Source organism: Ptiloglossa arizonensis, chromosome 1 (assembly GCF_051014685.1).
Source record: "Ptiloglossa arizonensis isolate GNS036 chromosome 1, iyPtiAriz1_principal, whole genome shotgun sequence".
Classification (NCBI taxonomy): domain Eukaryota; kingdom Metazoa; phylum Arthropoda; class Insecta; order Hymenoptera; family Colletidae; genus Ptiloglossa; species Ptiloglossa arizonensis.
The window spans coordinates 5,545,732-5,565,500 of NC_135048.1; the positions used below are offsets into that span (position 1 = coordinate 5,545,732).

General features: G+C 32.9%; 1 protein-coding gene across 4 annotated transcripts in view; it reads right to left on the reverse strand.

Annotated features, from left to right (window-relative positions):
* LOC143151863 (uncharacterized) overlaps positions 1 to 19,769 on the reverse strand; it is a 57,122-nt gene that overhangs the window by 22,040 nt on the left and 15,313 nt on the right. For 3 of the 4 annotated variants that reach the window (XM_076321617.1, XM_076321360.1, XM_076321527.1), the window contains exons 3-4: positions 19,518 to 19,602; positions 15,575 to 15,698 (exon numbers count right to left, since the gene is read on the reverse strand). In XM_076321617.1, coding sequence (XP_076177732.1) covers positions 15,575 to 15,698; positions 19,518 to 19,602 — 209 coding nt within the window. Of the gene's footprint in view, positions 1 to 8,408; positions 9,504 to 15,574; positions 15,699 to 19,517; positions 19,603 to 19,769 lie in introns of those variants that run through there. The other variant, XM_076321443.1, reaches the window with a different exon arrangement.

Below are 19,769 nucleotides of genomic sequence, written 5' to 3' on the forward strand. Positions count from 1 at the left end.
CCTAGTTTTGATCCATAATTACACAGATTTTAAGTAATCTTTTCTTTTCTTTTCTTAAGACTAAGTAATCTGAAAAAGTTTCAAGTTTTCAGCCTCGCGTATGTCGAGCACAAGAGATTTTGGAAATCAGCATTAAGCAGTGAGAAGTTCCGTTAAAATCGCAAATTAGCCACGCGAAAGCTCCTCCGTGATTCAGCTGGGAAATCGTACAGACAAAAAATGAACGGTAGAGACAAACAGCTTGGCATTTATTTAGCTTTCACCCTGGAACTTCGTTTCCTTTCTCCTGCCAGCTTATTATCTAGCGATCTTACGCCATCAGTGGAACGATAAGAGGCCCCATGTAAATAAATGCAGAGGCGGAGAAGGCTTCGTCACGAAGCGTGTCTGTGACGAAGAAGCGACTAGGTAAACTGTTTATCGCAAACGGATAGCTGTTTTTACGACTATTTCAACAAGTAAAACTCGAATCCATCCGTAAATCGGATTCTGACTCGCTGAATTGTACGCCGGCTGAATCACCTTCATTTCAATGGACGAAAAATTAAGATAAGAGACTAAATTGACAAGCGGAACAAGAACCTGGGCTACATCTAATATCGAGTTGCATTTAGTTGCACGTAAATTACAATGGAAGCGCTTTTTGTTAAATTTTTGTACATTTTACGATATTGTCCTGCAAGAGGGTTTCTATTTTATTTGATCTTTTTTCAATTTGCTTCCTACTCTGTTTATTCTTACCATATTTATAGTTCGTTACGTTAATGATACGTAGGATGTAAAATAAAATATTCGTCTCGGTTTTCAGCAATGAACCCACGCATCTAGATCGAGGAAGATTTGTTTGAAAAGAGCTTCAAATTTATTTCACCTCGAGAAATTAATAAAAAAGCTTGTTATTATTTCTACATTTTATTACGTCTTATTGATCTACTACGTAAGGGAAATAAAAGTTCGAGAGCAATCATTTGTCGCAAATGATTAGTACAGTTTAAGCCAATAGATTGTACGTGCTCCAAAAAAATATGATACAGCTCTGGGTATTCTAATTGGTCGAAACTTTGACAGTTCATTGTGAGAAAATCAATCGTTTGCATCGCACGATTCCCCATAAACTTTTTATTTTAATTTTTCAAGGTTAAAATAAATTTGACAATAGAGTTTTTTTAAACAAATTGCGCGTAAATTCACGTTCTTGAACATTTTTACAAATATTTATCTCGCACCGCAAATAGAAGAATTTTCAAGATTTTGCGCCAATTAGTGGTAAAATTGATGTTATAGATCAGTCTATGGTAAAACGTGTCATTCCATTTTTTAAACTTTCTTAAAATGTACAAAACGTCTGAGAGGATTCGGTACGATCATTTTCAGAATTTACTATAAAGCTTGTTTCGAAAAATGCTTCGTTGTAAAGTTAGACTAGAAATACATTAGAAACTACACGATAAATATTAGTATTATAAGCAATAAATCAAATGTAATGTATTGAATGGGAATGTACGACGATTCTAATTGACCTTATTTTCTGTTTCCAAATCGTTGGTTCAGAACTCGCGGAAAACTGTAGGTATCCAACTAATGACGAATATTATATAAAGCGTTCCACTCGAAATAGACTACACAATTATATTTTTAATTATGACAATACAAAAAAGTATTTCAATGGAATGATAATATAGGTTAAAGCAAATTTGATGTACAAGTCATTTTTAAAAGAAGCACGTGGCGCCATAACTTTTAGTCAGTTGTTCAGATCATTTTAATTGCTGTGTCATTATTAAATATTTCCAATTGTTAAATTTAAAATACCTTCTAAATAGATATTTCTGGAGAGAACTTAAACAACAAGTGATCGAAAGGTCAAAATAATACTACTTTCTTTTACTTCTTTAGAAAGATGAAATAAAACAATTATAATGTAAAATAATTATTAAATGATACCTAATAGAGAAAAAAATATTTTTAAATTGTTTTGTTAAATTTTGACCGAGATCTATTAAACGTTTATACTCTGTGTATAGATCCTCTTCTGTATGAAAGTATTAATCTATGGTAGAATATACAGAGTGGGGACAAATTCATGGTACGCAACATTGTTGCAAGTTTTTCTTTATGAAAAAATGCACGGAAAATGCAGAATAAAATTTGCTAATGTAAGCGTTCATTTTCGAGAAAATCAATCTTGAAGATTCGTCGGGCATGCGTGCCACTGAATATGGTTTGGCTAACACGTTACCCTTACTTGTTACCTCTACTTGTGCTAATCTTTGTAAACATTGACAGTGGTACGATATTATTTATTTTCGTCGATATACCATCTCCTAATTAATTAGAGCCATTGAAGGTTTACAAACACTAATACAAATAGAAGTAACAAATAATCGTCAGAGACGTTCGCCAAGTTGTTCTCAAACACGTGCATACCCCATGAATATTTAAATTTTATTTTCTCGGAAACAAAATATCGTATCGAAAAATGATATACATATAATTGTTTATATTTTATATTCTACATGGAAAATCATTAAAAATATTATATGCGAGAGACTGAAAATATTCTTCCATTAAACCATTATATTGTACACCATGGACCAAGATTTGAAAATCATTAAAAATATTATATGCGAAAAACTGAAAATATTCTTCCATTAAACCATTATATTGTACACCATGGACCAAAATTTAAAAATCGTTAAAAATATTATATGTGAGAGACTGAAAATATTCTTCCATTAAACCATTATATTGTACACCATGGACCAAAATTTGTAGTAAAAATGAAGAATAATAAAATTGCATCGAAGGCTTCGTTTTCGAGCAAAATGTATTTGAAAATCTAGCACACGTACATTTATTCAATAACTGGTGTTATGAATTTTACTACATACAGCTATTGTAATTGTTTTTGTACAAGATACAATATTAAATGTTGTTTACTGTCGATATTTACTTATCAATACACAAAATGTGCGAAGAACACTTTAAATGTTTGTAATGAAATCCGTAATGCCAATCAACAATTAGGTGTACGAGTATTGGATTTTCGAACAAAGTTACAATTTTTAACTCTGTTACAATTTTATTATTGTATATTTTCATCTTGTTTCGAGCTATAGAATCTTCCTAAGTCGATTTTTACCATGAATTTTAGTCCAGGGTGTTTAATCTCGATTACTACTTTTTGTGTAAAAGTACAATCATTAAGGTTTTTGATCCGTTAACTTGATGATTTTATATTTAAAATATAATTCATTCATAATTCCTTTCTAATTGTAACAGCAGGGTATTTATAATAATATTGTTAAACTAAATACAGTTCATTTTGATACTTTGCACGAGTAATTTAGGCTATTAATTTTGTTACTGAATTAGTTTCCAAAATTAGCGTTGCTTCGAAAAAATTATTATATCGAATGATACTTTAAGGTACAGCTCGTGTCATATTATTATTTTCTAAAGTATGAGTATAACGTTACAATTTTATGTAAAAAGGGAGTTAATAAATTCTCAAAACTGTTAGCAGTATTTTTATAATTGTACACGAGTACTATGAACGATTCTGGAAAGTTGGTAAAATGTCTAATAAAATTATATAAAATTATACAAAACAAGAGCCGTGATAAAATTCTTATGTAAACGGCTTACGTTGCCAAAGTTGCTCCGAAGAACCATCCACCCTAAAATCGATATTTGGCACTCAGTGATTGTTTTTTGTTACAAATTTGAGAAAGAATTTACGTGAGGATCGATTTTTCAACGACGACCTTGTAAAGACAGCTGTTACCGAACATTTTTACACCAAAGAACAAAATTACTTTTCACGAATTCGTGTAAAAGTTAATTTCAAGATCTGAAAAGTATATAGCAATTATGGGGAACAATATTCAAAAATGAAGATACGTTTAAATGTATATAATTCTTTTTTCTAGTCGTACTTTGATTTTACTGATAGGAACTCCTCTCGTATCACACCTCCGATTACTTCAATTTTTGATCAATTTTATTATTAGACTTCAACGATAACAATGTATCACCTCGCGTTGACTTTTGGCTTCGCGTAGTATTACTACTTCCGGAACATCGATTCTGTGCAAGCCGTATTTTTTATTTTCGACACGGTCAAGCAAGGAAGTGTATTTTAGTCACGTACGACACGTACGCTAGCAGTACACCACACGTTCGTCGTCGAACCTTTTTCAAGTTCAGAAAAAAACTTCCTTCACCGATACCATCGATGATTAGAAACGATTTTCAGAGGAGTCACGGTTTCTCAAATTCAAGATAAAAGAGATACTATAATCGTCTTGCGTAAAATGAGATTAAACTACTACGATTCGAATGAATCACTGTGAAGACAAAAATTGATAAGCGATGCAGCGGTCAAATATAACGATCACGTCATCCGACAATGTCTACAATTATTAGAATAAAATTAGGGATCAAAGTACAAAAAAAATAAAATGAAATCAAAATTATTTACGAAGAGCATTGAGGTACATATACGCATAAATATAATATACAAGTACAAAAATAAATATTCTAACAATACTTTGTATGTAGTAATATATATATATATATACACATAAAATATCATCGGAAGAGTAAATCTCAAAACGAAGAAATTAAGAATTTCTAAATTTTGATCCGACAGTTAATAAAATGCGGTTTTAGAAAGTATGTAAAAATCGTTCTCGTAGAGATGTCTTCTCTAAGAAATTGGCAAAAATATCTCTATAAAACAGAAATTGAAAATACATAATAATATACCGAAAAGCAAACTCCATATAATTGTATACATGTTAAATAAATTCTGCCCTCGACTGACAACTCGAAGAATTTCCTAACGTCTTAAACGCGAGCACCAGCGCGATAGAATTACCCCACAAGAGTTCTTCTTTGCCCTATTTCGGTTCAATTGTAAGAAATAAAGTGACAAAGCGAGCGAACGTGCTGTGTATTGTGCCATCGTCGAAATAGTGCCATCGTGAGAAGTAATCAAGAGTCTACGTAATAAATTCCAACGACATGTTAAACCACTTCAACGGACAATTTAAACGCTTGGCTACTAATGAAGAATGTTTACTTCACTTCTGAATAAACCGTTCGCGTTAAACTTGACGCAGAATTAACGAAACAGCAGTTCGTGGTAATTCAATTACAAATTAACGATATAATAATTGGTACTTCAATAATTAGTAATTCAATTATACAGCTTGCCTCGAGATTTAACAACCAATCTTAAAATCTTCCATTATAGAAAAAAATGAGAAAAAAGTCCTATGAATAGAGTCGTATAAACGCTTTATTAAAAAATTAGAATAAAAATATGAAATAATGGCGAATTTCCTTTTAGTACATTATGGTGTAAGAATTAGTCGATGAAATTAATATAATGTGTTTATGCGAGTTGACATCGCTGAAGATGATAGATGTAGCTATTATTAATCTCTTACTGTTACTACTACATTTCAAAATACTTGTCAATACAAGATTGACGCGGTTAAAAATAAGCGTAACGAATTTCTCGACCATTACCGTTACAGAAACCATAGACGAAACGAATGACTATATATTCTTCGCTTGAAAATGATCGTGGTATTTCGGTACGAAATTATACAATTAAACTGATAGCTGTCAGTACCAATAGAAGCCACATGAATCATCTTCAGTGATTTCAAATAATAAACACATTGTGTACGAATACATTACACGAATATTATCGGCTTACTCGTACGCTATAATATACTAAGAGAAAGTTTGTCATGATTTCATATTTTTGTTACAATTTTTTTTATAAAACGTTTGTACGACTATATTTATAGGATTTTTTTTCATATCAAATCTTAGACACCGGTTGGCTATTTAATCCTGAGACACATTGTATAGTTTTTATTCGAAAATCATTTTTAAGATATGTTTAAGTATAGCAAAAAGAAGTATAAATTTAAATGAGTACAAAATTGTGAAATAAATTTCTTTCGTTCGTAAAAAACATTTTGAAGGTCATCGAAAAGCGATTCAAAAATCATCAACTTGGCAATCTTGCAAATACTATTATTAAATGCTCATGCAATGAATATTGTGTTTAGAAAAGAAGAAATTTAACAGATTTTAGAGAATGTCTTGTTAAGATAAAAAATTGATGTAAACTTTGTACCCATTGGTTTATACAAAGTCAAAGTCGATGAATTTTGAAATAATGTTTTCGATAATTTATTAATTAACGAAGCGGTTACATTAGAGGCACGTAACAATGAGCTGAATTGTTTTTATGAACATGATGCAGAGAAACTATCTGCAAGCACTTTATCAAGTTATTAACAAGTAAATAATTAAGATTTAAAATAGTAAATCTTAAATTCTCAATTTTTATTCCATTCGTACCTAATGGTACTCACTTTGCATTACTTTTCATATAACACTACTTATTTCATTGTATGTAGTGTTACTCAAAGAAATAGATTCTTTCCTTTGTCGAAAAAAATATGAAAAATTATCAAGTAAATTAATAAATTGCTACAAGTAAACTAATAAATTACTACGAATTCTCAAATCAGACTATATAACTCTCTTTGTGAATAATTCATTACGTAATGTTAGATAATAATGGAATCATCATTTAGTCACTTAAATCCAGTGCCACAGATTTGTTAGATAATACTGTGTTCATGACGTTATTCTCGATTAATCATTTTGCACATGCTTAGAACAAAGTAACTGAAAATTTGACGTGTGCAAAACTTCTAATACGCGCAACTGAAATATGGAAATAAATCAATAACGAGAACAAACATTGCACAAAAATAAAAACTAGGTCATTCGCGTTGATGTTTGAATTAGAGAAGTTACCAGATTACACACATCTTTCGTGAGTGGGTAAGGTTTAAAGTTGTAATGTGGAGAGAAAACAGAGCATGCTAATCAGTGGTGCGAAAAAGACGAAAGCAACCTTCCGGTTGGTGTTTCGAAAGGTGCGACGATAAGCGTGACTCATTATCGCATGGAAATATTAATCGCATCGATTAAAAATTTTTAGGAGAATTCCTTTATAAATTATTCCGTTAATTGAATGTGACATTGTGCACAAAAATCGAAGAAATCAAAGCAGAAAAGAGTCAATCTATATTTTTAACGCTGTTGCATCATTGTTCCTATTTCATTTACGAGTAAAATCTATTTGTTAATGTTAAAAAACAAAACAAAAAATATGCTGTTATCAATATATTCTACGTAATATTACTCGTGCATAATTTTTATGTAAAAAGTATTTTAATGAAAAATATTGTGAACAATTTTTTGAAACAGGAATTTGAAAATAATGTTTAAAAAAAAGAAAGTTAACGAACGTGTAAAAACGATCTAGAGAATTTTGTAAATATATTTAAAACTAAAAATTGAATGAATATGTAAAAACCTATTAAAATCATACTTGAAAAATATTGCAAAAAACGTTAGTGACGAATTTAAAAAACTTTTTTAAACAAAAAATTTAGTGAACGTGTAAATGAAAGTTGGAAAATATTAAAATAGTACTTTAAAAATAATGTGAACAAATTTCAAAGGCTTTACCAAACAAAAAATTTCACGAACATGAAAAAACAATCTAAATAATATTAAAATATAATGAAAAATATATAGATGCGGAAATTTAATCAAATTTTAAAAATGAAAAATTTAATAAACATGAAGCAATTTAGAGAATATTAAAATAGTATTCCGAAACTATTGTGAGAAAATTTTATAAAATTGAAAATTAAGAAATAGTACTAGATTAAGAATATGGAGATTTGATTCGATTCTAAAATTAACGATACAATTATGAAGAAAATGGAACTATATCGAGAATATTAATATCCAGTTCAATAAAAATTCAACCTTGATAAATGTATAACGGCTAAGAAAATAAAAAGATATCTTTCCAAGGACTTCACTAAAAGTTCAATTTAACACAAAGTCAAGATCAAATGAGTGGTAAAGAACAGAGCTAGCATTCAAAGTCATGCATATGGAGCTCAGAAAAGAAATAGAGATACCCTATACGAAATACTATTGAAAATTTGTTTCGAATCTAGAACAGTCGAAAGAAACAAAAAGTGCATTATGTAACAAATTTTCTCAAAATACCTACTTTACCAGAAATCAAACAGAACCAACTGAACCACAGATTACAAATTAATCATAGTACCACACTCCAATAGACTCAAATGCCCGAAGATGCCACACATGTCTCCCTCGATTGTCAAAATCTTGAATTGCCCATTTATAAACCACCGTATGTGTAAAACAGGGGTTGACACTATATCTCCCCCACCTTTCCACCTTCCGAGCCCCCCTGAATTCTATTTTCATCGATGATCGATGAACACCGATGAGCAAAACAAGAACCTCCGAACGCAGAGAATCACCTTTCTTACAGGACATCGATACGTGTTGTAGGACAGGTTGCAGTCTCTCGATTCCCTCGCGCAGGACACCCGATAGTCCGCGGACGTATTCTCGTTGATCTTCCTCTCCTTCTCAAAGACGTCCGTTAGCGCTTTATTCTCCATGATGAGTCTCAATCGATTCTTCTCCGTCTTAACGGTCTTTGGATTCGGCGGCGGAACTTGCATCGCGCGAGGAAGCGGAATCATGGACACGTTCCGAGCCCTCGAGTCAAAATCTTTTGAGAAAGAAGCGTCTTGTCTACCGGAAGATGTTTTCGAATTGTGCTCTCTGTTTTCCCCCGGCATGCTTCTCGCACCGGCTGTGTTGATGTCAACAAACCGTGGTGTTCCGACGTTACGTTGTACGTTACAGACGAGGTTAGAAAATCGTGTCGGTCCGGCGACTCACGCGTCGCGACGACCGGTGTCCTGGCGTGTCTGACGTTGGCGCACCGTCAGAAACTCTTCTCCGGGTCTCGACCCTCCTTCATCCACCGCGGGACAGCTTCATCGCGCTCCATCGGGCGTCGAGTGTTGTTGCGCGCATGCGTCGAACCAAAGATTTTCAAAATGTCCCTCTGGCATTTCATCCGCGCGGCGTCGAGTTGGGGGCTCTCTTCTTTCTCGCTCCCGACGAGTCTGTTGACAATTTCGACGGTCTTCTCGATTGAAACGCGAAGAATTTGTGGAACGTGTGTTCACGAAACCGTATCTCGAGCTTTCCGAGGTACTTTGAAGCGTACGTTGGGAACGATCTCGTACAATTCGTGGAATAGTTCAATCGCTGCGTTTAATGTGCGTCATAGAATCTTGAAATTGAATTCACAAATGTTCGTAAATGCGATATCTTTGAATTTTCGATTTTCGAGTATTTTCAGGTCCCCGGAGGAACTATTTCTAAAATTTTGTAGGTTATCGTATTCTGTACGCAAGAGAAAGTCTCGTCGGCAAATTTTGGAATTGTAGGTTAACGTACACAATAGCAAATTGTCGTTTCTAGAATGTGACGATTTTGTATGCGTGACAGAACTTTTAAATACTATCATTTGTCGATGAATTATTAATTCGCTAATTATCGTGCTAAAGGTAATTATTTCCAATTATTCAAGTACTTAAGTTGGAGAGAATTGAAGTTTTTTTTAACTTTTTTATCTCTAGTTTACATTTTCTTTGTGTCATATACTTCAGCAATGCAGGTTCCATTTATAGTTGTACGCTGTTACTCGTTTGCAGCCCACGTTTTGCCATTCGTTTCGTAAATCGACCGGACGCACCTTTTGCGGCGACAGATAAAGAAGGAAAATCTATTTTCTTTATCAACATGACGTCAACGTTTCATTCCACTCACCTTCTAATTTTCTGTCCAAGAGATGAAAGTTTGAGGAAAATCGGAAATGATATGAACAAATATTTGATACTTTTTGCTTTGATATTTCTTAAACTACACCTCGATTCCAATATCTCACTCCGTCGAATATGTATTTCGATTTAAATAGACTTTTGCGGCCTCCTTGTCTTCCTTCAAGGATCGTTTTCCAAATTTCTCGAGAGCAGCGCACAGTTTCTAGCAAGATTCGTGCAAATCGATCCCCAATCATTAAAATATCGGGTTCCTTTCAACTTCGATTACAAAGATCGACTGTAACCCATCGCACCGTAAAAACGCGTCACTTCGAGAGTCTCCACTCGAAAACGCTCCATAGAGCAATCCGTATCGTAACGTCACGTTCGATTCGTTATTTTCTCGGTTGGACGAAGCTAAGAGGAGCCACGAAGGCAAAGGGCCCTTGGTTCAAGGGCCAAGACCAGTCAAAAGAAGGACGATAACGAGATAGACTGCGTACGAAAAGTTACGCACTGTTTCTCTACAGCATGGAAATCTCGCGTCGATAGGTCGACGGGGGCGATTCATTTCGAAGCACGATCGAGTCGTCACTATTGCTTCGAGAAGTATGAAACGTCCGGTGTCTAGACGTAAACGCACGGCTCACAATCGATTCACTGTTCAACGCGGACGAAGTGTTTCTTAACGGTCGGTCACTTTGTTTTTATTTCTCTTTTTGTCCGGTTGGGCGAGGATTAACACGAGTAACGAAACACACACACAAAGAGAGAGAAAGGTGATACGAGACTGATAAAATCGGAAGGTCGTCAGATAACGAAGCTACGAAAGATCACAAAGTGTTTGGAATCGCGTGGTGTTGGTGGCTGAAATAAACTAGCGTAGGTTAGGGGATCGAAGAACAGCTGGGCTCGGCCTGGCTGCTGTACGCCATCACTGAGTCACTCGATTCCTTCTCTCTTTCTCTCTCTCACTCTCTCTCTAGCCCGCTCCTTTGTGCGACTTCTGTCGTTCTCTTTCCACTCTCTCTTTTTATCCCGTTTCTCTCTATTCTCCCTCCCTCGCTCATGACTACTCGCTCTGGGTATCGTAATCCCACTTATGCTTTTGGATGAATTCCGTTTTTTCTCTTCTAACTCAATACAGGGTGAGTCAATACCAGCTGTCATCCGGCTTGTTTATTGATTTTCGAAAAAATTAACATTGTATTAGTCTCAACAATCCTTGTAGTTTAATTTTAATGTTTCTGACCGCAATTTCGGTTCTCTTTAGTAAATTATATAATAATCCATAATATAATTGTATACAAATTATACGAGAAATACGAAATTGAATATCATTTACATTTTTACATTTTACATGAAAATGTTATGTATTTTCTAACAAATGGTAATTGTTCTAAAAACATACAAGTAAAAAACAAATATGTATGATTTGAGAGTAAAGGTCATTTCAATGTTACTTTCTTAAAGGTCATTGAATTTATTTTTTTAATATTTACAATACAGTATTAAACAAATACGCGGTACCATTAACAAATGTCAAGATCTCAATAATTTTATAATTTGTCATTCTTCTGACACGTCACTTTATTTCCTTCGTAGAAACTTGTTATTTCTCTATTTAGTTTTTTGATTCGCTCGATTGATTAAATTCTTACAAATTTATTTGTATGAATGTTATATTTTACTACTCGGTTTTTTGTGCAAAAGCCTTGTTTATTTTACCCTTTTTTTTTCGTATGATGCCTGATTTTTTTTTCGTATGACGCCTCTACCTTGATCTTTCATACGAAATTACTGTTACATCATCTCATTCTTCTTCCTGTTCTACAGTATTAAACTGCTCCCTCATACTCGCTTTAAAATTCCCCCTGTCTATATCTGTAACAGTCAAAGTAATTAGGGGATCCCCAACTAAAATGATTTTATTGCTTGATAGGTTGTCCAATCCATTACAAGTTTCGATATACTAAAATATATATAAATTAATTGTTCAAAAAAGATATTACTAGATTACGTAAACAAATTTGTTTTTATATTCTTAACAATTTATTAATTTTCTTGAGCGTTGTATTCACTCTCACACTGATGCAAAATTGCCCTATTTTTACATAGTTATTCACTTTTCCGTTAAATATCTTCCGCGAAATTATATTTTCTCTTTTAGGCAAATCGTGTTATGTTTTAAATAAATTTTCTTTCCTTGTGTACAAACTGTATGACGTGAAAGTTCTAGTTCTCTCCCTGCTTTTTAAAATTGATTTACTCTTTCATTCTAAATCTTACATAACACTGTTGCAGGTTTCGTACGCAGATTTTCGTACGAAACACTTTACTACAAATTATTATAAAAGTTATTTCTGAATTTAATTCACATTAAACCACAATTGACTATATTAGATCTTATTTAAGTTTATTTTAAAATAATTTCTTATTTCTCATATAAAATATCTCTGTCTGCATTTTTATATTGATTTATCCTCGTAGTCACACACACGCTCAATATTATCGAAGTTAGATTTTAATAACAGCATTTTATTTCTTTTAGATTCATGTATATGTACCGCTACATTTTGAATAAAAATCTTTATTTCTTACGTAAATGATTCTCTCTCTCTTTCTCTCTTCCACTCACTCATTCACTCACTCACTCACTTACACGCAAGAGAATATATATTCTTTTTTACGTAAAACAATGTTTTCTTTTCCTCTCTTTATTTCATTTCAAGGTATTTCGTATGTATATTATAAAACATTTGTTTACAATTATTTCACGACCGTTGGCTGTCTTATCTCGTGTATCTAATCAAACTTCCTTGTCTTTTTCTCGTTAGAGACTAATTCTCAGACATTTCTTGATTGAGTAACGAATCGATGTCTCTGCATTTACTGATAGCTAAAGAATAGTTGCATTCAAGCCACTTTTTAATATTACTCCTTATCACTGCTTTTTATTATCAAGTGGCACGGAATATATTCTCTTTCCTCATCAGATAAAACAAGATTTGCTATTATCAGTGGTTGTGCGGCTCTAGAGCGGTTTTATCCCGCTTAACATTCTATTTGTGATATATTGTTTCATTCCTTTGGAGCTTTTTTTTACAACGAGCGTCGTTCGAATTTATTAATTTATAATACACTATCAGTTAAATATGTAATACTTAACAATTACGGAAAAAATTTAAATGATTTTGATTTACGATGAATCAAAGTTACGGCGAATTTTAAAGCGTTGCAAGTCCTATCGATACAAAGTCTCTTCATATCAAGAATTTCAGAATGATTTTCAAAGTTACGATCCACCTATCATTCGAGAAAATATGAAAGAGTGAATCACAATTGCCTATCGAAATATCAGAAGGGAAACGTTGTCTGTATATTGATCATTTACTAAACCTATAAATGAGTGTTTCGAAGGTGGAGGTCACTATTATCCAAAAAAATATATCTGTACATTGTTATTAATGTAATTAATGTAGAAAATTAATCTAGTACTGAAACAATTTTGTAGATATTTCTGTAAATATTTTAAGAAATGGAAATTTTACCAAAAAATGTTTCAGACAAAGTAATATATATATAAAAACAAGTTGACCTCGAAATAACCTTCGAAATGCCCACGTATTAAGGAACTAATAATATCATTTGAATTCCTTCCCAAAATCATAAAAAAAGGTGTTTCATAGAAGACATGTTTCACGTTTTTTTTTTAATTATAGTTGTCTACAAGATATTTCGTTGTGTTAACTTCAATGGAATACCTTGTGTAACCTTGTGTAACCTTGTGTACTTCGAAAACCGAAGTATTACCTATTTAAAAATTTAAAACATAATTTATATATTTTGAAATATAAATTATTTCAAAATATGAAATACAATCTATTTCGGAGTTTTAAATAGAATTAGCATGTTTCGAAACTAGGAATAGAACCTAAACGAAAGAACTTATTTCGATTGATAATCCTAATAACTATTTAATGATTCATTGCTCGTTTCCTAATGTAATGACTATACAGCTAGCAGGTATCCTTAAAGATTCTAAAAGATTGATAAACAGGAACGTTACGAAGATTCAGCCATCCTCTTTGAAATCTCAAAGGAAGTTTATTGATTTTTATTTATCATTGCATCCAAGAGTACACGCGAAGGACGAACAAAATCAAATCTCTATGCCCCATAGCGTGATACACTTGAGCCATTTCGAAAGGAAGAAGAAGCTCTGATCAATAACATCGCCCCAAAGAGAGGCAACCCCTCTGCAATAACTCCCCTATGGTCGTGGCGCATGCTCACGAATTAAATGCCATCCCTTCTTGCAATTTCACCGTGTTCGCCCCTTTTGCACCGTGAGGGAGAGGCAGGGAAAAAAATAAATACACAGAAGCGCATACGCAAAGGGATGCCGCGTATAATGCGTAGCGTTCATTGATGTCGGCGAACTGCTGTGACCTTGATCATGAAAATATTACATCAAAGGAAAAAAAATATTGCATCAAAAATTTTCGCTAACAGAAAACCATAGATGTTGGGTGACCTTCCAAGATCAATTGAGAAATATTTATATATACATTTTATTTTTGTACTTTTGTACTTTTGTACTTTTCATACATCGTACAAAGTAATTCGTAATGAAGCTATAAAAGACGATGATTTTATATGGTAATAAAAGTAGAAAATATGAAAATATAATCTTTTGTTTGACTTTTCGTTTTCATGGAAAACGATCCGAAAAATGGTAATATACATGCAGATGCGATTTACAAACGAAAATCGACAATTTTCCACATAGGGGAAGACAATTATTTTTAAACGATTAAACGTTATATTGTTTTTAGACAAGTAACTTAAGAATGTAATTGTTATTTTAATTCTTATTTACAGGAGTATTTTAAGATTTTAAGAATTTAAAATTATTTTTTATCTATTGGAGTATTTTACGGATATAGATTATCATCTGTTTCAAGTAATTTAAGAACTTAAGTTATCATTCATTTGGAGGAATTTAAATTATTATTTATGTTGGGTAACTGAAAAATTTAAGTAGCAATTAAGCAGCTTATTTTGTTAAATTCATAATTTGATTCAAGAATGTACTTTTCAACTGAAACATGATGTAACTGTTCTACCCACTAATTTGTTTACGAAGTTTGTGAGAATAGTTCCAGAACACTCAAGTACTGTAAAATCAATTTGTGAATATTATAATTAATATACCCATATTCGTTCTTTGTCGGTTGAAAATATGAATTTTCCACGATGGTTGGTAGCAGTGGGACAGTTTAGCACGGATGCTGCGTATTACCTTGTTCACCAATTCAGCGTATCATCGTCATTAATGCATCGCACGGCATGTGCATTACTTATAGCGTAAGTGCATTAATGCACGATGCACGAGTAGCTTTCAGTAAAATTTAGGAAATAACGTATAAAAAGGGACACGAAAGTGCTCGTTACGAGCAGTAATTTGAAACTAAATATCAGGTTGCAATTTGTTGGAAAATTGTAAATTATTTTTGTTTTTGACGCAAAACATTTTATCCCTCTCACTGCAATATGTAAATTTCATTTCTATGAAAAATCAGTTGGCACATTATATAGACCAAATCGATAGAAATTAAAATACTTAAGTATCTTCTTTTAAGACGATAATTACGTATTTAATAAAAATACAATTTCAAAAAATGAAGAAGTTGAACTTTTTTTTTCTATTTAAGCCCGTTTATTTGTTATGATTTTGACAAGTAGTTCTAGCCTTGTTTGCCATGCGGATTGACTCTGACAGAAAGAAAATACAAACTTACCTGCTGGATTATGGAACGATGATTTCGACTCCTCCAAGACAAGAGACGACTGGTCAGTTCTCCAGCATGCACACCTTCGCTGGTGTCCAAATTTTGAGCAAACCGCGGACGAAATTGATAATTGCTGTAAACAAATAAATAAATCCATTTGAAATTTCTTTGAAACGTATTTGTTTCATTTCGTACGAAGAGAAACTCTGAATTCTACAAATAAAAGTTATCGACTTCCTAAGATTTCAAATACAGTAATTCCCGTTTTCAAGTGACAAATTTGTGATCATCAGTTTGCTCGAAAACGGTGCAGGTAGCTATTTTCCTCTCAAGGTGACGCTTTATGGCATACAAGGATCGCTATAGTCTGCTGCTGCGAGTCTCTTGTATCGCTCATACTATATAAACGAACAGTGAATGATTCCAGCTCTTGAATCCGAGGTAAAAATTAAGTCTCGAAAGTGGGAATTACTGTTCGAACACTAAGTATTCTAATACCTCTATTCTAAAGATTTGCAAGCTTTAAAATAACTAATTGTAAACATTTCTCTATTACTTCGATTCTCTTCGAATGTGAGCAATAAATACAGGATGCCTTAAAGTAATGTAAATAAATATTTCTGCGTTCTGCAATGAATATTTGAATTCATCTGTAATCCCGAACCCGTCTGAACAATTAGTTCTCCAATGTTCTTGTTTTTATTATTACTTTTTATTTTAAGCTTCGTTTGATCGAAGAATGTTTGTTCGCGTTATTTTTCCGTATCCTGTATTTATCCTATTGCGCTTGTATTCGATTACATTGTTCAGTAAACTACGTTTTTCATAAATTTCTGACGTATATTAATATGATCCATACAGAACGTACGCAGAATACATAAGTTAACAATCGTGATATTGATATTTCATTTTGCATACGTATATATATTCTGCAAACATTTTGCACGTATTTTTCATATTCGCATACACCATAAATTGATAACATCCGTAGCTTAAATTTATCGAAAATACAATGTGCTTGTTTCGGCTATACTCCTTGTAATATTTAGTTAGATCATGACGAGCAACGGATACGGTCATACGATCGGGTTGGTTCTACTCGAATAATTTAACATTCGAATATTCTAGGTTAGGTTTGACGAACTAGTGGCCCGCGGGCCACGTTTGGCCCTTACTCCCACTTATTCGGTCCGCAGAGCTGGAGGGGAGCGAGCCCCTCTACAGTCATTTGACTCCTGCAATGCCCCTTCACTCCTACATTCTATACAACGAGAACAACGATGTGACCTAGCGGTTCACGGGAAACCCTTATGCTCGTAGACAGTGGAATTTCCCAAAACAATTTATAATTTTGTTAAATACAGCTTACTTTGTGACGATATTCTTTCTACTTCAATGTTCTTTCATTTTTATTGCTGTTTACCCAGCTGGGTTTCTTTATATTTGCACCGAGGTAATTAATGACTAACTCGTTGGTGAGTTTGTTTATTTATTGTTCTTTTGTTAGACTTTGTTAACAGTTATTTCCTTTTTCAAGATATAAGTAATAAACTCATTTGTTATTATTTAAAATTGAAATTAACTATGGTAAAAAGGAAAGTCAATGATGAAAATTGTTGGTTTCAAAAAAGTTGGAAAATTGCAGTGTTCTCGTATAAAAACTTTTCGATGATGAAGAAGGAAAATATTAGACATCGTACGATACGAATTATGCGGAAAAATACACATCCTTTTCGTTACAATGTCGATAACAATTAATATGAAGTTTAAAAGTGTAACATGAACGTAAATTAAAATTACAGTGCTGCGTTGAAGATTGCATGTGCGAGAAAAAATTGTTTTTCTTTGCCAAGCTTTTCTTGAGGAAAATGCAGTAAAAATGCAGTAAAAAATTGTGCCGTTATCACAGTGAACAATTTCTACGAATATAAATGCTATTAATGACACCATTAAAGACGAATGAAAATCTTTATTATGAAAGATATTTTTCACTGTGCATAGACGAAAACATAAACATTAGTGATAAAGTCAGTTATTAATTTTTACGAGAATAGTGCAAAATAATTTCTCTACACGAAGAACTTTTGGAACTCCTTCCACTAAAGTCAACTACAAAGGGAATTGATATTTTCAATGCAATCTATGAACAGATTAAAAAATTTGGAAACCTTTGCAAAATTTTAATTCTAAGTTCAGTAATGCAATTTTGTAACGAAAATTATTAATTGAATAAGAGGTTAAAACAAGGCACTCTCGCACGGGAAATTTAAAAATGTTTTCCCTTTATATACCAAACTACGTTGGTTGAGCGCGAGAAAAAGTTTAAAAGGTTTTTCAATTTACAAAATAATATTGTACAATTTTTGAAGGATGAAATTAAATCCAATGCAACAGAATTAGAACAAATATTTAAGGACACACCAATTTTAAATGAATTGACTATTTGATCATTAAAAATCATTTAAATTTAAAGTTACAAAAACGAAATGAAACCGTATCAGATTTAATTTAACTTATATTAAAAAATTTTTAAATATATTTAACTTCATTGCTGGAAATGCAAAAGCAGTTTGAAAACCGATTTAAACATTTTTATGCATTGAGAAAGCATCTACTTTTTAACAATTCAGAAAGATGTATAATCGAAGAACAGAATTTAATTTTTTTTTCAATAAATATTCCAAACCTGTAAACTTGGGTTTGAAAATATCATGTATGTTTGCCTCAACTTACAACTGCAACAGTGGTTGTTCTATTATGCACGATTTAAAAAACAAACACCGTTCATCATTATTGAATCATTCATTATCCTCTTTGCCGAGAATGGTAACCGGCAAAATTCCGATGGAAGTATCATCATTAGCGAGCAAAATGGCCAGACCATAATGTTTGCATTCGCATTAATATCCATTATTTTTACGTACAATAAAGATACGTATAATCGTTGTCACACAAGCTTTGAATTTAAGGGTATCGCTCTGTGACATTTGAAAAAAAGTGCATTTCTCTTCGTTCATTTTTCGAGCATATATTTCAGAATATACTGTTAAATTTTGGTACAGAGGGAATCGCTAAAAAGGTATCAAATTCTAGAATTTATATTTCCAACACTCGTCGTGTTGCCACTTTTCAATATTATTAATTATTTATTCTCATATGGTCGATAACAATAAACAAACTTAAATTTAAAATTTATGATCTCTTTGATTGTATTTATTTGCGAATTCCCCTGAAAAATCGACACAAAAATATAGACAACGTTAAACGTGGCATTTGTTGAAAAAAAAAAAATCAACAAAATTTGCTCGATTTTGCACCTCCCATGGAGACACAATCGGTTGTTTGCTTTGAATTAGAAGAGTTTATCGCTACTTGCGGCCCGCCATTCGCCAATACGTTATCCCCACTCTAGACTCGACAGGAAAGTGGAGTGGTGATTAATGCATCGATGGTGGGAGATTCAACTGCTCGTAGAAGGGGTTCATGTGGCCCGTGACCGTAAGAAAGTTCGCTAAGTCTATTCTAGGCATTCGAATACTTCGGTACTCAAATATCATTATTTGAATACTAGTATCCAAATATCGTTATTTGAATATTATTATTTGAATGACACGCTATTCGAGTATCACGAATATCCAGATAATCGAGCAACGAACGAAGTGTTCGAGTACTCGTGTATCCGAATACATAAAAATTCGAATAGTAATACCGTATTCGAACCGATTATGCAAGAGTGATCATCTGTGCAACGATTTATTCCAAGTTATTCGAATAATTCCAAACCCAGATCCTGTTTAATGTTATAAACGTTCGCTGGCCATGATATTCGTTAAAGTGGAACGAGGCGTTAGCGATAATTGTACGCATTAAAAGACACTCTTCTGACGTAGCGAATGGAACTTCGAAGTAAACGCGGAAGTATCTTCAAAGGCATCGTTTAATGCTGTCTCACTTGTATTCAGCCAGGGGAGTTTGTACCGCCTCGTTTTTCTTGCTTTTCTCGCACTGCCGTATCGCGTTATCCGTCAGGTGTTTCCCTGAAACATACCATTTTATGGAACGTTAGGCCTCGAGTCTTCGAATCGGAACGCATTTATGTAATTATACTGTACGTTTCAGAGCTGAAGGTACAAATTTAACAGGTTAACGAAACACATAAAAAGAAGTGAAGGAGAATCGATAAACACAGATCATCGAATCAGGA